Below are 19,325 nucleotides of genomic sequence, written 5' to 3' on the forward strand. Positions count from 1 at the left end.
TCAAAAATAGTGAAAGACTCATTACATTACTCTGTCCCATTTTCCTTGATGAGTATTTCCAAGATTTGTCTCCTTTTTTCCAAAGTGTATAGTTAAAGTAAATGTGAGAACATATCCTTTAGAATAACAATAGATAAATGGTATAATAATAATGCTTGAACTGAGTTTTAAAGGTTTGGGTTTTTTTCCTTTTTTTTTCTTGATGGGGGAATCTCTCATTTCAATTTCATCTTCAGTGGTGGTTGAATACGCGAGTGAAATTAGTTTTTGATGTTTTGCGGCATTTAACTCATTCTGACCAGCGTTTAGTTACTTTCATATCAGTTGGCTGTTCCAACTCAGATTTGAAACTTGTGCAGTAGAAGTTGCATCATATACCTGTAAGGCTAATCTAAGCTATTTTAGTATCATGAACCCACAGGAGGAAATTGAAAATTCTCTGTATATATTGGAATCGGCATTCTTACCTCAGCCTAAAGGGAGTTCAAGAGCCTAGTATAAGAGCACAGTCATGAGTTGCTCATTAAGCCTTATTTTAAAATGAAAGCTTTGATCATATCTTTGTGCCTTTGTTTTTCAGACTCACTGTTATTGCTTCATATAATTGAGCCTGGTTTTTATCATCATCTGTTAACAGCCTATTTAATAAGCACAGTTCAGTTACCTGCTGAGTTCATATATGTTACCCATACACTTTGCTTTCTCTGACTATGCTCTGGTTTCTAATTGCAGTTTCAATTAAAGTATACTTAATTTTTATAACATTTGTGTACCATCTATTGTATCAAATAATCAAATATTGTGTATGCTAAAACTATGGACTAATTATCATATGTATGTTTTTAATGGAAAGAATAGGATTTAGAAAAGATACAGAAGTGTTAGCTCGAAATAATCATTTTATTACAGAAACTGAAGAGAAATCTTGGTACAATTTATAAGATAAAATACATAAAACAATCAGATAAAATATATTGCTTATTTTCTGTTTTCATTTTTTTTCTTTTCAATTACATTTTTATAAGCATATTTTCACAAAATATCTGTTGACATGTTAAAGGAAATATAAAGATTAAGGGGATGTTTTTGAAAGGCACAAATTGGAGTTAAGTGGCCAATTGCTGTTGAATTTGGGTAGGATGTGGGCACCTAACTCTCATAGACTGTTTTGGAAATCTCAGCCTAATAAACTAATAACCAACTTATTTCTTAAAAATTGTACTAAATAGTTTTCTATAAAGTGAGTGTTTTGAGAGCTGAATTTGGCCCTCAGGATTTAGTCAAATGTTGGTAGTTTCCTCCTTGTTCTTCTTTCAGGGGGAGTTTTCTCCAATTTGGGAAAGGAAGGGGGCTCACGTGTCTAAATTTGTGGATCTTCTTTATCCATGCAGACTGGATCCCCCTCAAGGGGTGTTCTGTAGTGCAGAGGAGGACTTCAGACTCTAACAACAGTGTTTCATATCTCTTTGCCCCATAGATTTGAGAGCATGCCACAGAGAGAGGAGAGCCTGTACTCCCTCCTAACTTGTATATCAGGACCCCAACAGAGCATCTGTTAGAGAGACTTTGTGGGCTGTAGTGGAATCTGAGTGTATGCCATTGGCTTCACATTCCCTGATCCTTTCCACAGCCCATTCTGGCCCAGAAATATAAGTTTCTAATCTATTCACAAAAGCAGATGGACCCAGGATGACTGCACTCACGCATAGGGATGAAGAAATGGTAGTTTCAATCCACAATTTATTTTATATGGTGATGTGCTGCAACAGTCTTTAATATTTATTCTGACAATTATTTCTGAGGCAGCAGAAGACAAGGAACTGCCTCTCAAATAGTGACCTTCAATAGTAATGATTAGTATAAAATCCTTGTATATGATTCTGTATGTGATTCCCCCATGTCAGCTCTGCATTCAGAAATGCTAGTTTTACAGACTTCTTTATACACATTTCTTTTACTTTTTTTCCCTAAAACTACATTATGCTGCACCTATCAATGCTAACAGTAGTTAGAGGAATCAGCTGTAATACTGTTAACAAGTTTTTGAAATCTGTTAAATGCTTTCAGCTGACATAAATGAAGGAAAGTGATAGCTATGTTTGGACAATTTGTGACATACACATTTGCCACAGTAGTGATAACAGCTAAGCTATAATTACCTCTAATTACAGTAAATGCCACATAGTTAACAATCAATACTTATTCCATTGGCTAGTTAATAGGAATTATTTGTAAAAATGCTCCTATCCTTCTATATGAGGTTAAAAAAAATCAGATCTGCAATGAACAACACCTTTGTTAATTTCAAATGTCCACCATTTGTAAAAGCTGATTATTTAGCCTAAAGGGCCAATACAGCAACAAAAGAAAATGTCAAGTTTCCAGGAAACCTATACAGAGCCACTGAAGAGGGATTTTTCAGAGCCTCTCTCTACGTAGGTTGAAGCCAGACATATTTTTTTACATTGTTTTTTGTCTTAAAAGAATTTGTACTACTGGTCATTTGTGTGTGTGAGAGAGAGAGAGAGAGATGTAAATAGGGTAAAACTGAAGAGAGACAGGAATTCTTCAGTTACTGAAAATTAAATTTTCTTTTTTTCTGAGTATGTCATAGTATATCATTTTGGTGTAGTTTGATATTCTGGAAGGCTTGTCAAAATGACAACACCACTATGCCTGCAAAAGTCTAATATTACTGCCCTTATTAGACGAGGTAGTTTTCCAAGTCCACCTTTGTGAGTGAGCATTATTTACATTCCTTACATAGAGATGCTTAACTATGTAGCTGTACCCAATTTTAATTCATAAACTGAGTTTTAAAAGACATGGTTAGTTTATGTCCTACTTATGCTATTACAGTAATACTGAAAACATTTTTCCTCACCTTCTCAGAAGTGGCACAGGTTTTGCCCCTATAACAAATTGCAGCTGAGATGGTAGCACATAGACATCTACCTACATTTTTACAGGTGTAAATCAAGGAGGTAGATGTCCAGTAGCTTCCATTTGTATCTGCAGTTTATTGTGGGTTCAAAATTATAGCTGCAGGTATTTGCAAATATAAATAAGATCCTGGTTAACACCTTTTGAAAATATTTTTAATGATATTGGCAAGCTATGCATTTCTAAGCTGTAAATGTGTAGCTATGAAGTTAAGCTTGAGAAATGCATTCTTCAGATTCATAAAGATTAAACACTTTGATTTTCACTTGCAGCTAACATCTGTTAGACTTTCAAAATGACAAGACTGGGGTGGGGAAAGCTATGAGTCACAGGGAATGTATTTTTCTCCTTCAATTTACTTCCAGAACAAAGACCTATTATTAAACTGAATAGTGATAGTTAGGCTTATGTTCCATGATGTATTTAAATGCACATATGGTAGTAGTAATGATGAGCTTCCAAAACCCTTATAGGGAAATCAATGTTCATACACTTTTATATCCCATTAAATTTTGTTTGTGACACCACATCACAATGCTTTATTAATTACAAGCTGAATAAAAAGTTTGTGTCCTTTGTTATATATATTTAAAAAAAACAAAAGGAACAAGTTTTATATGGCTTTTTATGGTGTATTTCTTTTTCAGTTCTTTATTTCCATCCCAATGTATGCCTAATCATCAGATTGTTTCATGAACAATATGTAAGATGATGCTTGAGAGGCTGTTTTACATTCATGCCCCTCTTTTTATGGTATATTCCAGGATATACCACAGTTTAGTGCAGTGGTTCTCTAACTTTTTCATGCTGTGAACCATTTCCGAATATAGAGATACTCTCACTGACAACCTCCCCTCCCTACCATCTAATCCCATGCATTACTTAAGGAACTATAGTGTTTGGTTACATGAAAAAAAAAGTAATGGTAGATCTAATATTTAATGACACCAAATGAAAATAAACTCACTTTAATATGAGGAGTGCAGCTACTTTTGGCTGTAATGGATTTTGTGCATCTGCAGTTTATTTTTTCTCCCTGGTGTAAGACTTTTTTTTTTTTTTTTTTTTTTTTTTACTAATAAATGTAATTTCCTTGCGTTACCTGCAGCCTCACTGTTCTAACTGCTCTGTCATTTAGCAAGTTGATTCCATCTTTGAGTGTTTCCTGTCCTTCTAAATTTGCTGTCATTCACAAATTTGATCTCAGTTTAAATTACACCAAAAAACGTGCATAACAAAGAAAGACATGAAGCAGCTACATGTAACGCACAGCGGTACGGGAGTTCAGTTGATTAAAAAATCCCTGGGAACTCTGAAAGAGCACTGGACTGTGCTATAACTAGCAGGAAGTGTCACTGTTGGTATTTTGGTGGATGCTACACCATTGTGTCTTTGGGACCATCTGAAAGTGCTTTGCCAACCATTAATTATTCACAATTTAAGAACCATCCCTCACTCATTTGAGCAATAATCTGCATTGACAACAAGACCTCTCTGGCAAACTTGTAAAACTGGAAACAGGTGTTCCTTAAATACTTGTTTTCCATTTTTGAGTGACAGAAATACCTATAGTGTAAGTTCAGAGTTGTAGAAAAATTGGGAAGAGATATAAATCAACCTCCTGATTAAAAGTTATCTTTCTTGTGTTTTCTCTAGAGGTTATATTTCCCCTTTGAAACATTTAACATTGTTCCACAACAAGAAATATCTTACACTTCCCTGGTACTGAAGAGAAAGTTAAAATGTAGACCCCCATCAGTTCTTAAGTGCCCAAATGGATCATACCTATGTCAGCCAAGATGGGAAGCTGCCTTGATAACCTGTATCATCTTGAAAGAAAAATTCAGAAACATTAGAGCTGCTTAGATTTTCTGAAAATCTAAAAGTTGCCAGAAAGAAATCCATTCATCTGGTTTAGTTTGGTAAATGAGAGCAGTTTAATGTCTTCATGAGAAGTATTTATCAACTTCAATGCAGTCACACCAAGGATGAGCTTGATTCATGTTCCAAGGATCTCTCCTTTTCAAATAACTCTTTCAAGTACAGTAAAAACTTTGTTATCTGGCATGTTGGGGGTATGAGGGGGTGCTGGTAAGTCAAAAATTCCAGTTAACTAAGAGAGAGGGAGTTTGGGAGTGGGCTGGGGGTTGGGGAATGGGAGAAAGTGCGGGGTCTGGGCTCTGGGAGTTTGGGTGCGGGAGAAGGTGTAGGGTGCCGGATCCGGGCGGTGCTCACCTCGGGAGGCTCCCCGCAAGCAGCAACATGTCCCTGCTGCTCTTAGGCAGAGGCATGGGTAGGCTTACAGCCTCCACCTGCAGGCGCTGCCCCTGCAACTCCCATTGGCCGTGGTTCCTTCCCAAGCGGAGCTGCAGAGCCAGCACTCGGGGCGGGGCCAGCGTGCAGAGCCTCCTAGCCGCACCTCCATCTATGAGCAGCAGGGACATGTCACAGATTGCGGGGAGCCTCCCGGAGCCAGGTAGGGAGCCTGCCAGCCCCGTGCCAACTGGACTAAACAGGACTTTCAATGAAGATCAGAAATGCTGGTTTATAGAGCTTTTCAGTTGGTAAAGTGCCAGATAACACTGCTTTTACTGTATTATTAGAATCCTGTAGGTCCATCAGTAGTCTATGTACATTCTAATAGAGTCAGAACCCTCTAGAAATCAGTGGACGGCCCCTCATGGAAGACAGCTGTTCAGACCTGATTGTATGTAAGCATATCTGGGTCCCAGACATTCCTCAGTTCCCTTTTATTGTGGTCAGCTGAAGATCAGAACCCCCCAGTTCTTTCCTTTCAAACTTCTTTTGGTTGTTCTCTTGAAATTTTCTCTACTAAGTGCAGTGTTACATTGATATTAAGTTAAGTCTCAGTCGTTGATTCTGCTCCCATGTTTGGTTTGGTGCAGGTTCTGATACTCTGCCTTGTTCAGCTTTTTAGTGTCTTTCATTATGGCAGATCCTAGTTTAAAAAAAAAATCTGGGTATAAGTGGTGCATATTTTGCTGAGCCAAGATATCTATAACTCATTAGCGTTCCTGGTGCTAGTAGTTGCTTGGTAAAAGTCACTCCTCAAAGCAGTACTGTCTTGCACTTGCCAGGAGTGGAAGCCCTAGCTCTGAGGCTAGCTTTTGGAAAAAGGATTTGCTGGCACCCACCTTGTGGAGACCTGGTCATTAACAGTTGGGATCTTTTTCATTGTTGAAGGCTACCTTGAAGACTAGCTCAGAGATGTCCTTGGATTCAAAGAAACTTAAGAGGAAGGACACCCAGTCACCTCTGCATCACCTATTTTCTCCTTGGCAATAGATAAGGGATTGATTTGGTCCCTTATAAACTCCTTGGTCCAAATGTTCAGTTCTTCTTTAAGTGGTTGCAGACGTGTTCCACTCAGGTGTGTCATACCCAGTTCACTAAAGCCAGAGGACTTTGCCTAGCAGTACCCCTATGAGCAGCACTTACACCTTCTGGCCCCTTACCTCCTTCCCTAGCTATATAAGGATGGTACCACCTAAATTCCCCTCAGTTCCTTCGCACTGCCTGCAGCTTGAGTAGGAGGATTCTTTGTGGTGTTTACCTCTTGCTGCTTTCTGTCTAGTGTTTCTGAATTTTTGTGGTGTGTGTATAGTTAGCAGTTTAGTAGTATTCTTAGGTTTTTGTTAGAAGTAGTTAGTAACCGTTTTTAGCCTAGTTTTAGCCTGGTGGAATGCCCTCCCCAGTTTTTAAACATTGCCCATTGAGTGGGCTGGCAATTCCTAATACTGACCCCCACACATTTTGTGCTTATTGTTCCTGGGAGAGAGGCACATTAAGGAAAGGTACTCCATCTGCAGGTAGTTCAAGAAGGGAATGCAAGCGGTGAGGGACTTGCACCTTAAACAGCACCTTCTGGAGCAGGCCATAAGACCAGCTTCAGCATTAGACGCCTCTGCAGATCATCTGCTCCGGCAGAGCCTTTTGTAGCCTATGGCTCTCTGAGGAAGAGTTCCCTCGAGACAGATCAAGGCCATTCTAGGACTCTGAGAGATTCCTCTTCATCTTCTAAGAGGAGTGCTGACTGGCACTGTGATTCCTCTAATATTCAGGATGGAGTGGGGCCATCTTACTGCTCCCCAGTACGACACAGAGATCAGTTGGATACTGTACCAGTGACTCCAGTAACAGGGCATCCATTGAGTCCAGTACTGACGTTAGTGTCAGCACCAACTGTCCCTATGTCACTGGCATAGCAGGTGGCATCAGACCTGCATTGCCTCTCTGTTTCAGATTCCCCAATAATTCAGGAACATTCAGCTGCCACGCCTACTGCTGCCGCTGTGCCCTTGGCACCAAGTGGTCTCGTCACAGTCGTCTCATTTGTCGGCATCATGTTCTACCTTCCCTAAGACTCAGAGTGCAGAGTTGTGGAGGCTGGGGGGTGGTCAGCTGCCTTTTCAGCACTGACTGGTCCATCAGTGCAGATGCTATCTTTGGCATTGAAGGTATCTTAACTGCAGAACTCATCTTAGGTGGTACTGGCCTCAGCTCTGGTTACCATATTTTGATACTGCACGGAAGTGCTATGCCTGTTTTGACACTGAAGGCGTCAACTGCTCATCCATCCTCAGTACTGATGCCATCTCCATATTAGTTTTTGGACAAGACTGGTCATTTGCTTTCTCTGTCAGGAGTGGCTCCTCTGCTACCATCAGGCACTTCCAGGGCTCATCGGGATCGAGTTCAGGATAATTCCTCTCCCTTGCCTTCCAAGCAACACTCTCAGAAGTCGTTGCGACTGTCCTTAGACCACCATCAGTACAGAGATTGTCACCTTTGCTGCAGTAGATGTAGGGGCTCCTGGCCTAGTACCTGCTGGCCATCAGTGCCCTACCCTTATTCTCAATGGCTTCCTTGGAATCCCTGGGACATTTCTCAGTCTGCAAGATCCAGTTCTTCAACCCAGCCCAGGGCAAGATCTCCAATCCCAGCTGCAGTCTTTCTTCCCAAGCCATCTCCATTGCAGACATACTCTGAGTTCATTCTTCCTGAGCCAGTTCAACCTGATTTTCCTCTTACAGGGAAAGCAGTCCTGCAGTTAGTCTTTAAGGAGACTCCGAGCCCCATCTCCTTCTGATACTGCTAGTGAGTCACCTGAGTGGAATACACATCTGCAACCCACTGGAAGAGGAAAAGATGGTTTCCTGCCTGTACAGTAACTGTTGTTTTTGTACATGTATAGTTATGTATTCCACAACCCATCCTCCATCCACTCTGCATTGGAATCTCAACTCTGAAGTTTGGTGTGAAGGAGCTGAGCAGGTAGGGCAATGCTACCCGTAAATAGCCAGGGAGGGGTTCAGGAGTCATAGGTCACCAGCGCCATCTTATGGGGTACTGCAAGGCAAAGTTCTCTGGCTTTGCTGTGCTGAGCATCTGAGTGGAATACATGTCTGCACCCACATTTCAAAGAACAACAGTTATGTACAGGTAGGTAACCGTTTTTTCCAGGAAGTGCATGTGTGATCCTAATGCTCAGCGCTTTCTAGAAGGTTCCAACTCAGTGCTTTAGAGTGCCCCTTCCAGAAATGGGGATCTGTGCTGACAAGCTCTCTAAGAGCTAGAGTTATTGGTAGTAATTTTTTTCAAACATTTATTACGCATTATTATTAGTGTATATTTTTATTGTTATGAGGCTAGTGTCCAAATGCCATGATCTGGACTGGGGCTTGTTGTGCTAGGCACTGTAGTCAGTTACCTCCCTTTCCATTCTTCCCCATCCACATATTTTAACTGCTCAGAACTAATATTAAGTCCATTTAGTGGTCATTGCTACCTCACACCAAAAGGCACTGTATTAGAGGCCATCTTGTCAGGTACTAGTTTTCAAATAAGTTATTACGGTCTTCAAAATGAACTTAGAAATAATCCTGAGACGTTTGTCCATCCACACTTTGACCCTGTTGGAAAAGCAACTCTCAAAATATTATGAAAGCCAAGCTTTCTGAGCAGTTACCTCAATGATCAGGGAATTCAGGACTAGGATCATAGGTGCCGACTCCGTGGGTGCTCCAGCACCCACGAAGAAAAATTAGCAGGTGCTTAGCACCCACTGTCAGCCAAGCTACCCTCCCTTCCCCCACTCCCACCCACCTGTGGCCCCCGCCGATCAACTCCTCCCCCTCCCTCCCTCCGAGTGCTTCCTACAGGCTGCAGAACAGGTGTTCTGCAGCATGCAGGAGGCACTGGGAGGGCGGTGGGTCGGGGGGGGGCTTGGAGGAAGGGGTGGCGTGGGGTCTTGAGGGAAGGGGTGGCGTGGCGGCAGGGCCTGGGGCTGAGCAGGGGTTGAGCACCCTCAGGGAAAATTAGAAGCCAGCGCCTGTGACTAGGGTAACAGAGCTCTTCTCCTTATGTATCGCAAAACTGACAGACCAGACCAGAACCCAGCCTTTTCCTCTTTACCATGACATCGAAATATCCCATTTTGTTAATTGATTCCAGACTCCATGGACTGAGGTTCATTATTTTGAATTAGATTTAATAAAGGACTGTAGACCATTACAATAGATGGCAGAAAGGCTCCAAAGAAGTATTAATACAGTGCAATTAAATTTGAAAAACTTGCTAACCCTAATGCAGATAAGATGGGAATCATCCTGTTTTTTCCTGTCACTTTCTTATCAAAGACACAGTTCTTTCTTGTCAGTCTCTTGCCATCAATAGTAGTCTTCTAATCCTGTCATATGCAAAGCTACATAACCTAAAGTCACTCTATGAACTTGATGAAGTGAAAAGTGTATTACTGTGTCAAGAGTCTCTTTCCGTGTAATAGGCCTTTTATAAAACGACTATACTTTCTTCCAAAAATATTTCTAATAAACTTTTCTATTTGTTTTTTAATCCTAACTGAATAGCCTGTTGCTAAGCAACACTAATACTAGAGTTGTCTCTGACATAGAATGGAATAGGAGGAGCTAAGAAATTGAAAAAAGACAAGGAGGACTTGTGGCACCTTAGAGACTAACACATTTATTTGAGCATGAGCTTTCGTGAGTTACAGCTCACTTCATCGGAGTGAGCTATAGCTCATGAAAGCTTATGCTCAAATAAATGTGTTAGTCTCTAAGGTGCCACAAGTCCTCCTTTTCTTGTTGCGGATACAGACTAACACGGCTGCTACTCTGAAACCTAAGAAATTGACATAATTCTTATAGGCAATTAGATTATTTATTTGCATTACAGTAGCGCTTAAAGATGCCAGGTGAGACCAGATCAGGGCTTCATTGTTCTAGGTGCTATACATATTCATAGTAAGAAACAGTCACTGCCCTGACAAGTTTACAGTTTTAGCGTTCAAAATAGGCAACACAGACAAAGAGCGTGAAAGAAAATATTATCCCCATTATATAGATGGAGACCTGAAGCACAGAGAGATTACATGCTTTGCCCAGGTTCACACAGAAAGTCTGCCTCAGAGCTGGGAAGTAAACTCAGATCTCCTGCCTTAACCACAAGACCATTTTTAGGTAAAAGAAGAAAATTAATTGTAGTTCATAGCACTTTTATATCTACAAAGTATGGTGCAAAACTTAACTATTCATCAAAAAACAAGACTGCCCTGAGTGTCATGACTATAGCAAAGGGACATTGATAAAGCCAGGTATGGCCAGGGAAAGGGTCTTGTAAGTAATCTGCTTCATATACAAAAGTCATCTTATGATATTGAGCAAACCAACACACACTCAAAGAGGAGGATAAACTCCAGACAGTTCAAACATAGACAATTGAATAGTGGCTCAGGGAAGGGGGGAAACTGCCTACCTAAACTCAGTAAATTGAAAGCAAATAAAAAGTTTCCTTTAGAGGATTTCTGAAAACAGCAGTCCTCAGTTTGTCTCATTGTCTCGAAAAAAGCAAATTAAATTTCACTCCTTCAAGCTGAGAGACTAGACATAGGGGAACTTGCAATGTCTCAAATGGATAGAAAAGCACTTTGGCAGAAGTACAGTAGATAGCCAAATTCAAATATAATGTGTTACATACAAAGTAGCATCCTAAAAGTGAATGGTTTTGATGCTCTGTTACCAAAACCTTGAAGCCATACTAAAATATATATAGGAATAAGTACGGGGGAGCAGCCTACATGCAGCTTCAGCCGGATCAGAGCATTGCAAAGGTGATCTTTAAGCTCCTTTCCCTCCTGAATTGCATTTGTACAGTTTAGCTGTTGAGGATCTGACACATGTGTGTATATATCTTTACTATATTTTTAAGTTTTTGTACAATATGTATAAATGGGAATTTCTTACACTACCTTTTAATGTAGAAGTTACAGTACATATAGTCTTGAGAATTGGTGAGGTTTTATTTCTTTTCCCCCAACTATTAACTGGCTTAGCAAATGGTGAATATAGGACCTGATCCAGTGCCTCTTGAAGTCAAGTGGATCCCTATACAGTCAAAAAAAAATTTATATTCTGTGTTTCATAATGCCTATTTTTATAATTATTTTCATTCCATAAATATATGATTGATTGTAACTAACTATTGAAACATTGTCAGTTAGCCACTGAATTCCAATAAACTTAACGTCTTTTCTTTCCAGGCAGAACTAATTAAAGGGAATTTACAAAGTGTTGGACTCACTCTCCGTCTAGTGCCGTCTAAGGAAGAGGATGGAGGATATGTTGTTGTTGAAACTGTTACACCAAACTCACCTGCCGCAGCTGCTGATCTCCAACGAGGAGATAGACTTATAGCGATTGGAGGTGAGCAATCACGTCATTTGTTTGTTTGTTTTTTTAAAAAAACAGTAGTTTGTTGTTACAAAAGAGCAGTAATCAGTTTTATTCAAGTAAAATGCTGTTTAAAGCAACAACAACAAAAAACAGTCTCCTATTGTTACATTAGCTTTTGTGTATTTATGGCCACCTAAGGTGTATAATTTAACTGTGACACCTTTACTTGTGTATTAAAACATTTATTCTATACTTGATATAAATCCAAACAGTTGAAGAAACATTTGAAGTGGAGTTATACTCTTCACAGCTCTAAAAACAGCATTGTGGGGTTCCCTGTTCATCATCTTTTAATGTTTTTTACTATAACATCTGCTTACTTAAAAAGCAAAATAGAGTATTTCTGTCTCCCAGGCCTGCAAACCCAGTGTTGGCTCTGAAGTGCTAACAGGAGCATGAAGTTATTTCTGACTGTAAAATAATCACATAAAACTCAAATGTGACCCAAGGAGGTTTGTTGAGTATGAAAGTACCATTTCCATATTGGGAGCTGTAGGTTCTCATCACATCTGATCCTCTGCCCATTTTTATTTTGGAGCTGAAATATTACTTAGAGTACTTTAGGTACCCAGATTTGCAAATTTTGGCTAATGTTAATTGAAAGTTTAGTTGCTGCATAAAAGCCATGATGTATCCTTGATCTTTGTGCAAACCTCCCTTGACATCACTGGAAATCCTGGTGTGGACTGAGTGTAGTATGTTGTCCTAAAATGACACCTGGGCTCACAGACCATAGTTAAAAATGGAATTCAACTCTCTCAACAGGAAGACTTTGACGCTATATGGACCATATCTATATGGACTGTATAGCTGCTCTTTGTCCAACAGAGACTACTGTGGTATTAAACCGTGGTCAACCACTGATTCTAGTAACCTATTTCTTTTTAAAATAGTTTACTAGATGCTGTTTTTGTTAGCAGTTGATTGAAAATCTAAAAACGGTCCATTTCTTTTGCATATTTATTATCTTCATAATTACCAATATGAAAATTAAGAAGATACAGCTGTTACAGTTGTCTCTAAATAGATGTGTAAATGTCATGTCTCATTGAAGTGAAAATGAAGTATCCAATTATGGTAAAATAATATGCTGAATTGTTCAGATTGCTATGGCAAGCAGGACAAGGCCTTGATCACAGAGCCAGATCATCAGTCACCATCTACTCTTTTCCTGAGACACATCGAATAAGTCAGATAATTATTTAAACCATTTCAGGTCACCAATAATACAGTTCCATGCTTCAGCAGGAGGGCATGCTTGGGTTTCAAACAGGGCCAAACCCTGAATCAAATGCCCATGTACTCGGGTGCAGGAAAGACATCCAGTGATTCAGACCACAGAGTCTACTTCTGTTCATGACCCCATGGAACTCTAACAATAAACAGATTTACATTATAGTGTTAAACTGAATGACAGAATGGGCCAGATCCTGGGCCCTGCCTAAATTCTCATTGCATTGCTCTAGAGGTCTAAAAGGGATTTCAAGCTGGCTCGGACAGGCAGCTGAGGATTGCCCCAACAGAATTCTTGGCTGGCATGAAGCTGGTATAGCCCGCCTTACATCACCCATGGACTTCATTGACTTCAGTGGGACTATTTACATACTTAAATTAAGCACATCCTTAAGTACCTGGCTGAATCAGGGCCTTAAAGCGATGCTTAGGTATCAGTCTAGGCTATGCCTGGGGGTCAGGACCAGGAAAATAGATTGCTTAGAGCAGGGGCGGGCCACATCGGGTTTTGGAAATTGTATGGTGGGCCGGTTAGGAGAGGCTGCGCCTCCCCAAATAGCCAGGTGTGGCCTGGCCCCTTCCCCTCCCACCCCCGGGACTCCTGCCCCATCCAACCCCCCGCTCCCTGTCTCCTGACCGCCCCCAGAACCCCCGCACCTGACTGCCCCCCGCCGCCCCATCCAAACCCCCCTCCTTCCTGACTGATCCTCCAGGACCCCTGCTCCCATTCAACCCCCCTGTTCCCCGCCCTCTAACCACCCCGACCCTTATCCACACCGCCAGCCCCTGACCACCACCACCCCCCCCCGAACTCCCCTGCCCTCTTTACCCCCCAGCTCCCTGCCCCCTTACCGCACTGCCTGGAGCACTGGTGGCTGGCGGCACTACAGCCGTGCCACCAGCTGGAGCCAGCCACACACCGCGCAGCACAGAGCACCGGGTCAGGCCGGGCTCTGCAGCTGCGCTGCCCCAGGAGCTCGCAGCCCCGCCACCGCAGTGAGCTGAGGCTGCGGGTGGAAGGGGAACACCGGGGGCTAGCCTTCCGGGCCAGGAGCTCAGGGGCCGGGCAGGAAGGAGGGTCCCGTGGCCCGGATGTGGCCCACTGGCCGTAGTTTGCCCACCTCTGGCTTAGAGCCATCTTCACCTCCTCCCACCATTGAGCCCAGCTGAGATTCTTGGCCACTGTGCCTACATGCTGCTGTTAATGTACTGGCGCTGATTTGTTTGTTAGCCTAACGCTACCTTTATTATTTGAGTTATGCATATTTCTAAGGCAGGTACCCATCCTTCTAGTGTCTGGGTGCTAAATACTACTAAAAATCCACAGTGTGCACCCATTCATTTTTAGTTTCATAGTAAAATGGTTTTTATCAATTATTCTTTTTCCCCCACACCAATACTGTTCTACTTCGGTAAGAATAATTAAAAGAATCCCACTATTATTACCTTCCAGTTGGGATCTTTTTATCATAATAGCTTTACTGTTCCCCTTTATTAATAACAATATTATTATTAAATATTACAGATTTGAATGAATTTGTGTACTGATTTTGGACACTGGTGTCTTTTTTCTTTCACGTTTGCTAATTTTTCTTTTTCTTTTTTTTTTTATAGGAGTTAAAATCACATCGACTGTTCAAGTGCTAAAGCTTATTAAGCAGGCTGGCGACAGAGTTTTAGTGTTCTATGAAAGGCCCGTTGGTTATAATCAGCATGGTGCAGCACTGCAGGATGGTTTTGGACAGTTCGAAGACCCTGCTTTTCTGGCACACCCTGAAGAGGAACAAGCTAGTGTTTCAACAGATGCTGATAACAAAGAATTGGATTCAGAATTTGAAGATTTAGCTTGTGAGATAAAGTCACCTGATTTCAAAGAAGAGATGCCAACAACTCAGAGTCCCAAACGTTCTGTAGTAACATTTGCTACTAAACCACTTGGAACAATATCTCCAATTCTAAATCGCAAGCTACATTTAGGAAATTATCAGACAACTTTAAAAACACAACCAAAAGATGGAGTCAAACTGGTCGTGCCCAAAAGTTCTGAGGGTCAGGACACATCACAGCAATCAGTTAGACCACCTCAGGGGAGCAGTACTAAACCGCCTGTCCCACCTAGGCCACAAATTAAACTTACTTTGCCTTCTAGTGAAACTCAAAATCTGTTAGAAACAGGAGACATATCTTCTGAAAAACCAGAGAGGCCTCCTCCACCTGCAAACAATGGAGATAAATGCACAGAAAAGGTAACAAAAAATAATGATCAAGTGGAAGACCCAGTGATATCAAAACCAACAGTAACAAAACCAGAAATAGTAAAAGATACAATTTCAGAAAATTCACGTAGTTCTAAGGAAAGTGGAGATGACCATCATTCATGGGAATCACCAGAAATTCCTTATCGCAATCGACAAGGTCGATGGGCAAGGATAAGGGCATCCTCCTGTATATTTGAAGTGGAAGGATACCATAAGTATCTTAATATTGCACTTTGGTGCAGAGACCCTTTCAAAATGGGTGGTCTTATCTGTTTAGGACACGTAAGTATAAAACTTGAAGAAATTGCTTTAGATTGTATAGCTACATCATCCATGGAATACCTCAGAACACTTAGATTAAACGCTCCTGCGCCGAAAGCAGCAGTCACTAGAACTGCTTTGCGCAATTTGACAGTGCATAAGGGATTCAATGAAAAGTTTTGCTATGGCGATATAACTTTACACTTTAAATATCTAAAAGAAGGGGAACCAGAAGACTCAAGTTTTCTGCTGGAGAAAGAAAAGGAATATAATTTGGTAGAAGAAGTTCATGCACTTCAGAAAGAGGATCCTTATCTGGGACAAATGATTTTTACAGAAAACAAGCATAATTTTCAAGATACTCAGTTCCAGAATCCAACCTGGTGTGACTACTGCAAAAAGAAGGTTTGGACTAAAGCAGCTTCCCAGTGCATGCTCTGTGCTTATGTTTGTCATAAAAAATGTCAAGAAAAATGTCTAACTGAAACCCCATTTTGTGTAGGAGCTGAAAGGAGACTTGACCGAATTATGGGAAGTTATAGGATGGAGGGGCAGGAAGCTCCTCAAGCTGTATCCTCTCGTGTTGATTCAGAATCTAAATCTGTGAACAAAACCACAGGTTTAACAAGACATATCATCAACACAAGTACCCGTTTGTTAAATCTTCGTCAAGTCCCTAAAGCTCGCCTTGTTGAGCCAGGGATGGACATTGTAGAACCTTCACCAAAGCACACTCCAAACACTTCAGATAATGAAAGCAGTGACACTGAAATTTGCAGTACAAATAGTCCCTCAAAACGTGCAGCTAGCACAGGGATAAAGTTAGCAAAAAAGGAGGGAGGACTAGATGACAATGTCTTCGTTGCAGTAAAAGAAATTGGCCGTGATCTCTATAAAAGCTTGCCTACAGAGGAAAGGTTCCAGAAATTAGAGTTCATGTTGGATAAGCTGCAGAATGAAATAGACCAAGAATTGGAAAATAATAATTCACTCATTCAAGAAGAAAAAGAGACAAGTGATGCAAGGAAAAAAGCACTAATTTCTGCTGCATTGGCTAAATCAGGTGAAAGACTGCAAGCCCTTACACTGCTTATGATCCACTACAGAGCAGGCATTGAGGATATAGAATCTTTGGAAAATACACCTTTAGACCAGCAATCCAGGAAAATGACTAAATATGCAGAAGACTCTAGTACTACAGAAGAAATGGATCATGAAGAGGTCAGTGTGACAGAGGCCCCAACATTCAACAGCATATCAGAAGAACCGCTTGATACTCCTCATTCAGTTGACTGATAGTTGCATATTTGGCTTTCGGAAGAATGGATTGAAAAGAATACTTTGCACTTAATATAAAAAAAATCAGATAAGTCAAAATTTAATTAAACACTGGTACAATGTACATGACCTGCTTCACCACAGTTATTTGCCTGTGTAAGAGTAAGGTTAGCAGAGGTATTTTTCCAGCTACAGTACCACCATTTTTTTAAACTGGCTGGTTCAAGTTGTGTTAAAACTACATTTTTGGGTTTATACTGGGAGTTTATTTTTAATAATTTATTTTTAACTTTTTTCAAATTATGTAAGCTAACATTTCATGTTAATGTATATGTGGTGTCCTTTGTGCATTATTGACCTTTTTTGTTTTTGAATTAGTGATTTGAACAGGAAATTGTCAGGATTTTTGAAATGTTTGATTTCCATTATATGATGAAAACATTTGCGAGCTTGCTGCATGCCTAAACTGATGACAACACAGCAATCACTGAGGGACCAGGTTTTGAAATTTTGATCACGTTGCATTGATTTATGTCTTCTGAATAGTTGTATATTTTTTGCCAAATGTTTCATGAAAACAAACACTGTGGCTTTTATTTTGTCTGTTTATAATAACTGTCCAGTAAAGGTGGTATTACATATCAAGTTGCTTGCTTTCTATACTTTTGTTAAACACAGATAACTTTTGAAAAGTTGTGGCTAATCCGATATATAGTAATGCTGTACCAAACAAAATATTTCCTCCTTAGACCTTTGGGATATTAAACCCTGTTTGAATATAATACATAAGTATGTACCAATACTGTTTAGTAATTTTATTGGACTAGTCCCGCAAAAGTAGCAATATTATTTTTATTAAGATAAAAATAGCTGGCAGCCTTATAGAATATAATCACATTTTTAAATGTTATAACATTTTAACCTATTAAAGGAAAATTGCAGTTCTAAAATGTGGATTCTTAGAATTAGCATTACCACTCTCCTTGCCAAACGCATGCAAGGATGTTTAAGATTTCAAAAGGTTTAAGATTTATTTTGACACCCACAGATTCTAAGTGCAAAATAAATTTCATATTTAAACAGAATCACTATATGCTACATGTCTCAACACTTCTGGTGTCACCATGCATTACAGAACTGCATTCAGCCACTCAACCAGAAGAAACAGTCTGAGCAAAAAGACCATCTTATTCAGCAAAGTATAACATCTTTGCACTGGATCAAAACAAATAAGTCCAGTAGAGGTGAGGAGGAATTTGGCCAGTACTTTTTGAAAAGAACCATCTGGTCTTGTGTTGGGTGAAGTTTTGGATTCTAGCATCGTCTGGCTAAGTATGATATTCCTATTGATTTATTATAAATGTGTCTGAGGCTCCATCTTGTATATGTAGATAGACCATATATTGTTTTCATCTTTCTTTTAGGTACTGTATTGTATCATGGATTGTAGCAAATAGGCCTTTGTGCAAACAACAGTGAAGCTAATACAGTTACATTGTTTTTTGTTTTATTTTTTTTAATGATTTTAATTGGCAGGCAGATACTAACATAGTATTCTGTTCAATTTATGTCTCAATTTATTTTGTGATAGACAAAAACAAAAAACAATAGTTTTAGCAGGAAAAACCTATTTGTACTTTTAAGTAAAATCATTTACTTGCACTCATGCAACTACTCACCCTTTTTTTTGTGAAGTTTTCGGGCACCTGATGATTATTTAGCTGATGTGTGGAAAACACTGTCCATGCTCAAATAGGCATGTATTACACTTTTTAAAATTCTGCTTCAGAATAAAATCCTTTTAATGACTAAAATAGTTGTTTAACCATCTACCTGATTAAAATGCATATTATGTCTTCCACATTTTATTTTTGAGTAGCTCACCATTGGTGATGATCTGGACTAAATCTTCGTCAGTGTTAGCTCATTATGGATTACCATAAGAGCTTTCAGGTATATCCAAGTACATCATTAAACTCTGCCAGGCATGAAGTAGCTGCAGAAATAACATAAATTTTGTTTTTTTCACAAAAACATATTCAATATTTTAAATTCTATAATTGTGTAATACAATGGATATGAAAAGCTGGATATCATTTTCTTCATATAACAGTGCTAATAATGATTGTAAAACAAAAAATGTAGTGCAATATTTTTAAATATGTCGAATGGGGAGGGGAAATAGTTGTATTTGAGTGATAAGGAAAACATAAAAATCTTATCTGGCATTAATTACAATAAACACTGACTTTTGAGGAAAAGCTGTAATACTACATTCCTAATGTAATCTTTGCTTTCCTGTAAATAGCTGAAAATAAAGAATACCACAGAAAATGAAAATATATTTGATTTAGTGATATGTAGCTAGGTGGCAGCTACACATAGTTACAGAAACTCTGCCTGATGATTTTATCATGAGAACAAGCTTTAATAAAATAGTTTTGCTAAATTATCAGTTACTTCTTTGCACTGTTAAACTACTGCAATGCAATATTTTAAAAATATTACTATTTAAGGTATGATAATTTAGAAAGCACACTACCTTTGGGGGGGGAAGAGAATATATGTTTATAGAAAAGTA

General features: G+C 39.7%; 1 protein-coding gene across 1 annotated transcript in view; it reads left to right on the forward strand.

Annotated features, from left to right (window-relative positions):
* The window catches only part of PDZD8 (PDZ domain containing 8), a 145,303-nt gene extending 126,219 nt beyond the window's left edge, over positions 1-19,084 (forward strand). The window contains exons 4-5 of the mRNA XM_048859531.2: positions 11,522-11,684; positions 14,562-19,084. Coding sequence (XP_048715488.1) covers positions 11,522-11,684; positions 14,562-16,762 — 2,364 coding nt within the window. The 3' untranslated portion in view covers positions 16,763-19,084. The remainder of the gene's footprint in view (positions 1-11,521; positions 11,685-14,561) is intronic.
* The last annotated feature ends 241 nt before the right edge of the window (positions 19,085-19,325 follow it).

Source organism: Caretta caretta, chromosome 7 (assembly GCF_965140235.1).
Source record: "Caretta caretta isolate rCarCar2 chromosome 7, rCarCar1.hap1, whole genome shotgun sequence".
Taxonomy (NCBI): Eukaryota; Metazoa; Chordata; order Testudines; family Cheloniidae; genus Caretta; species Caretta caretta.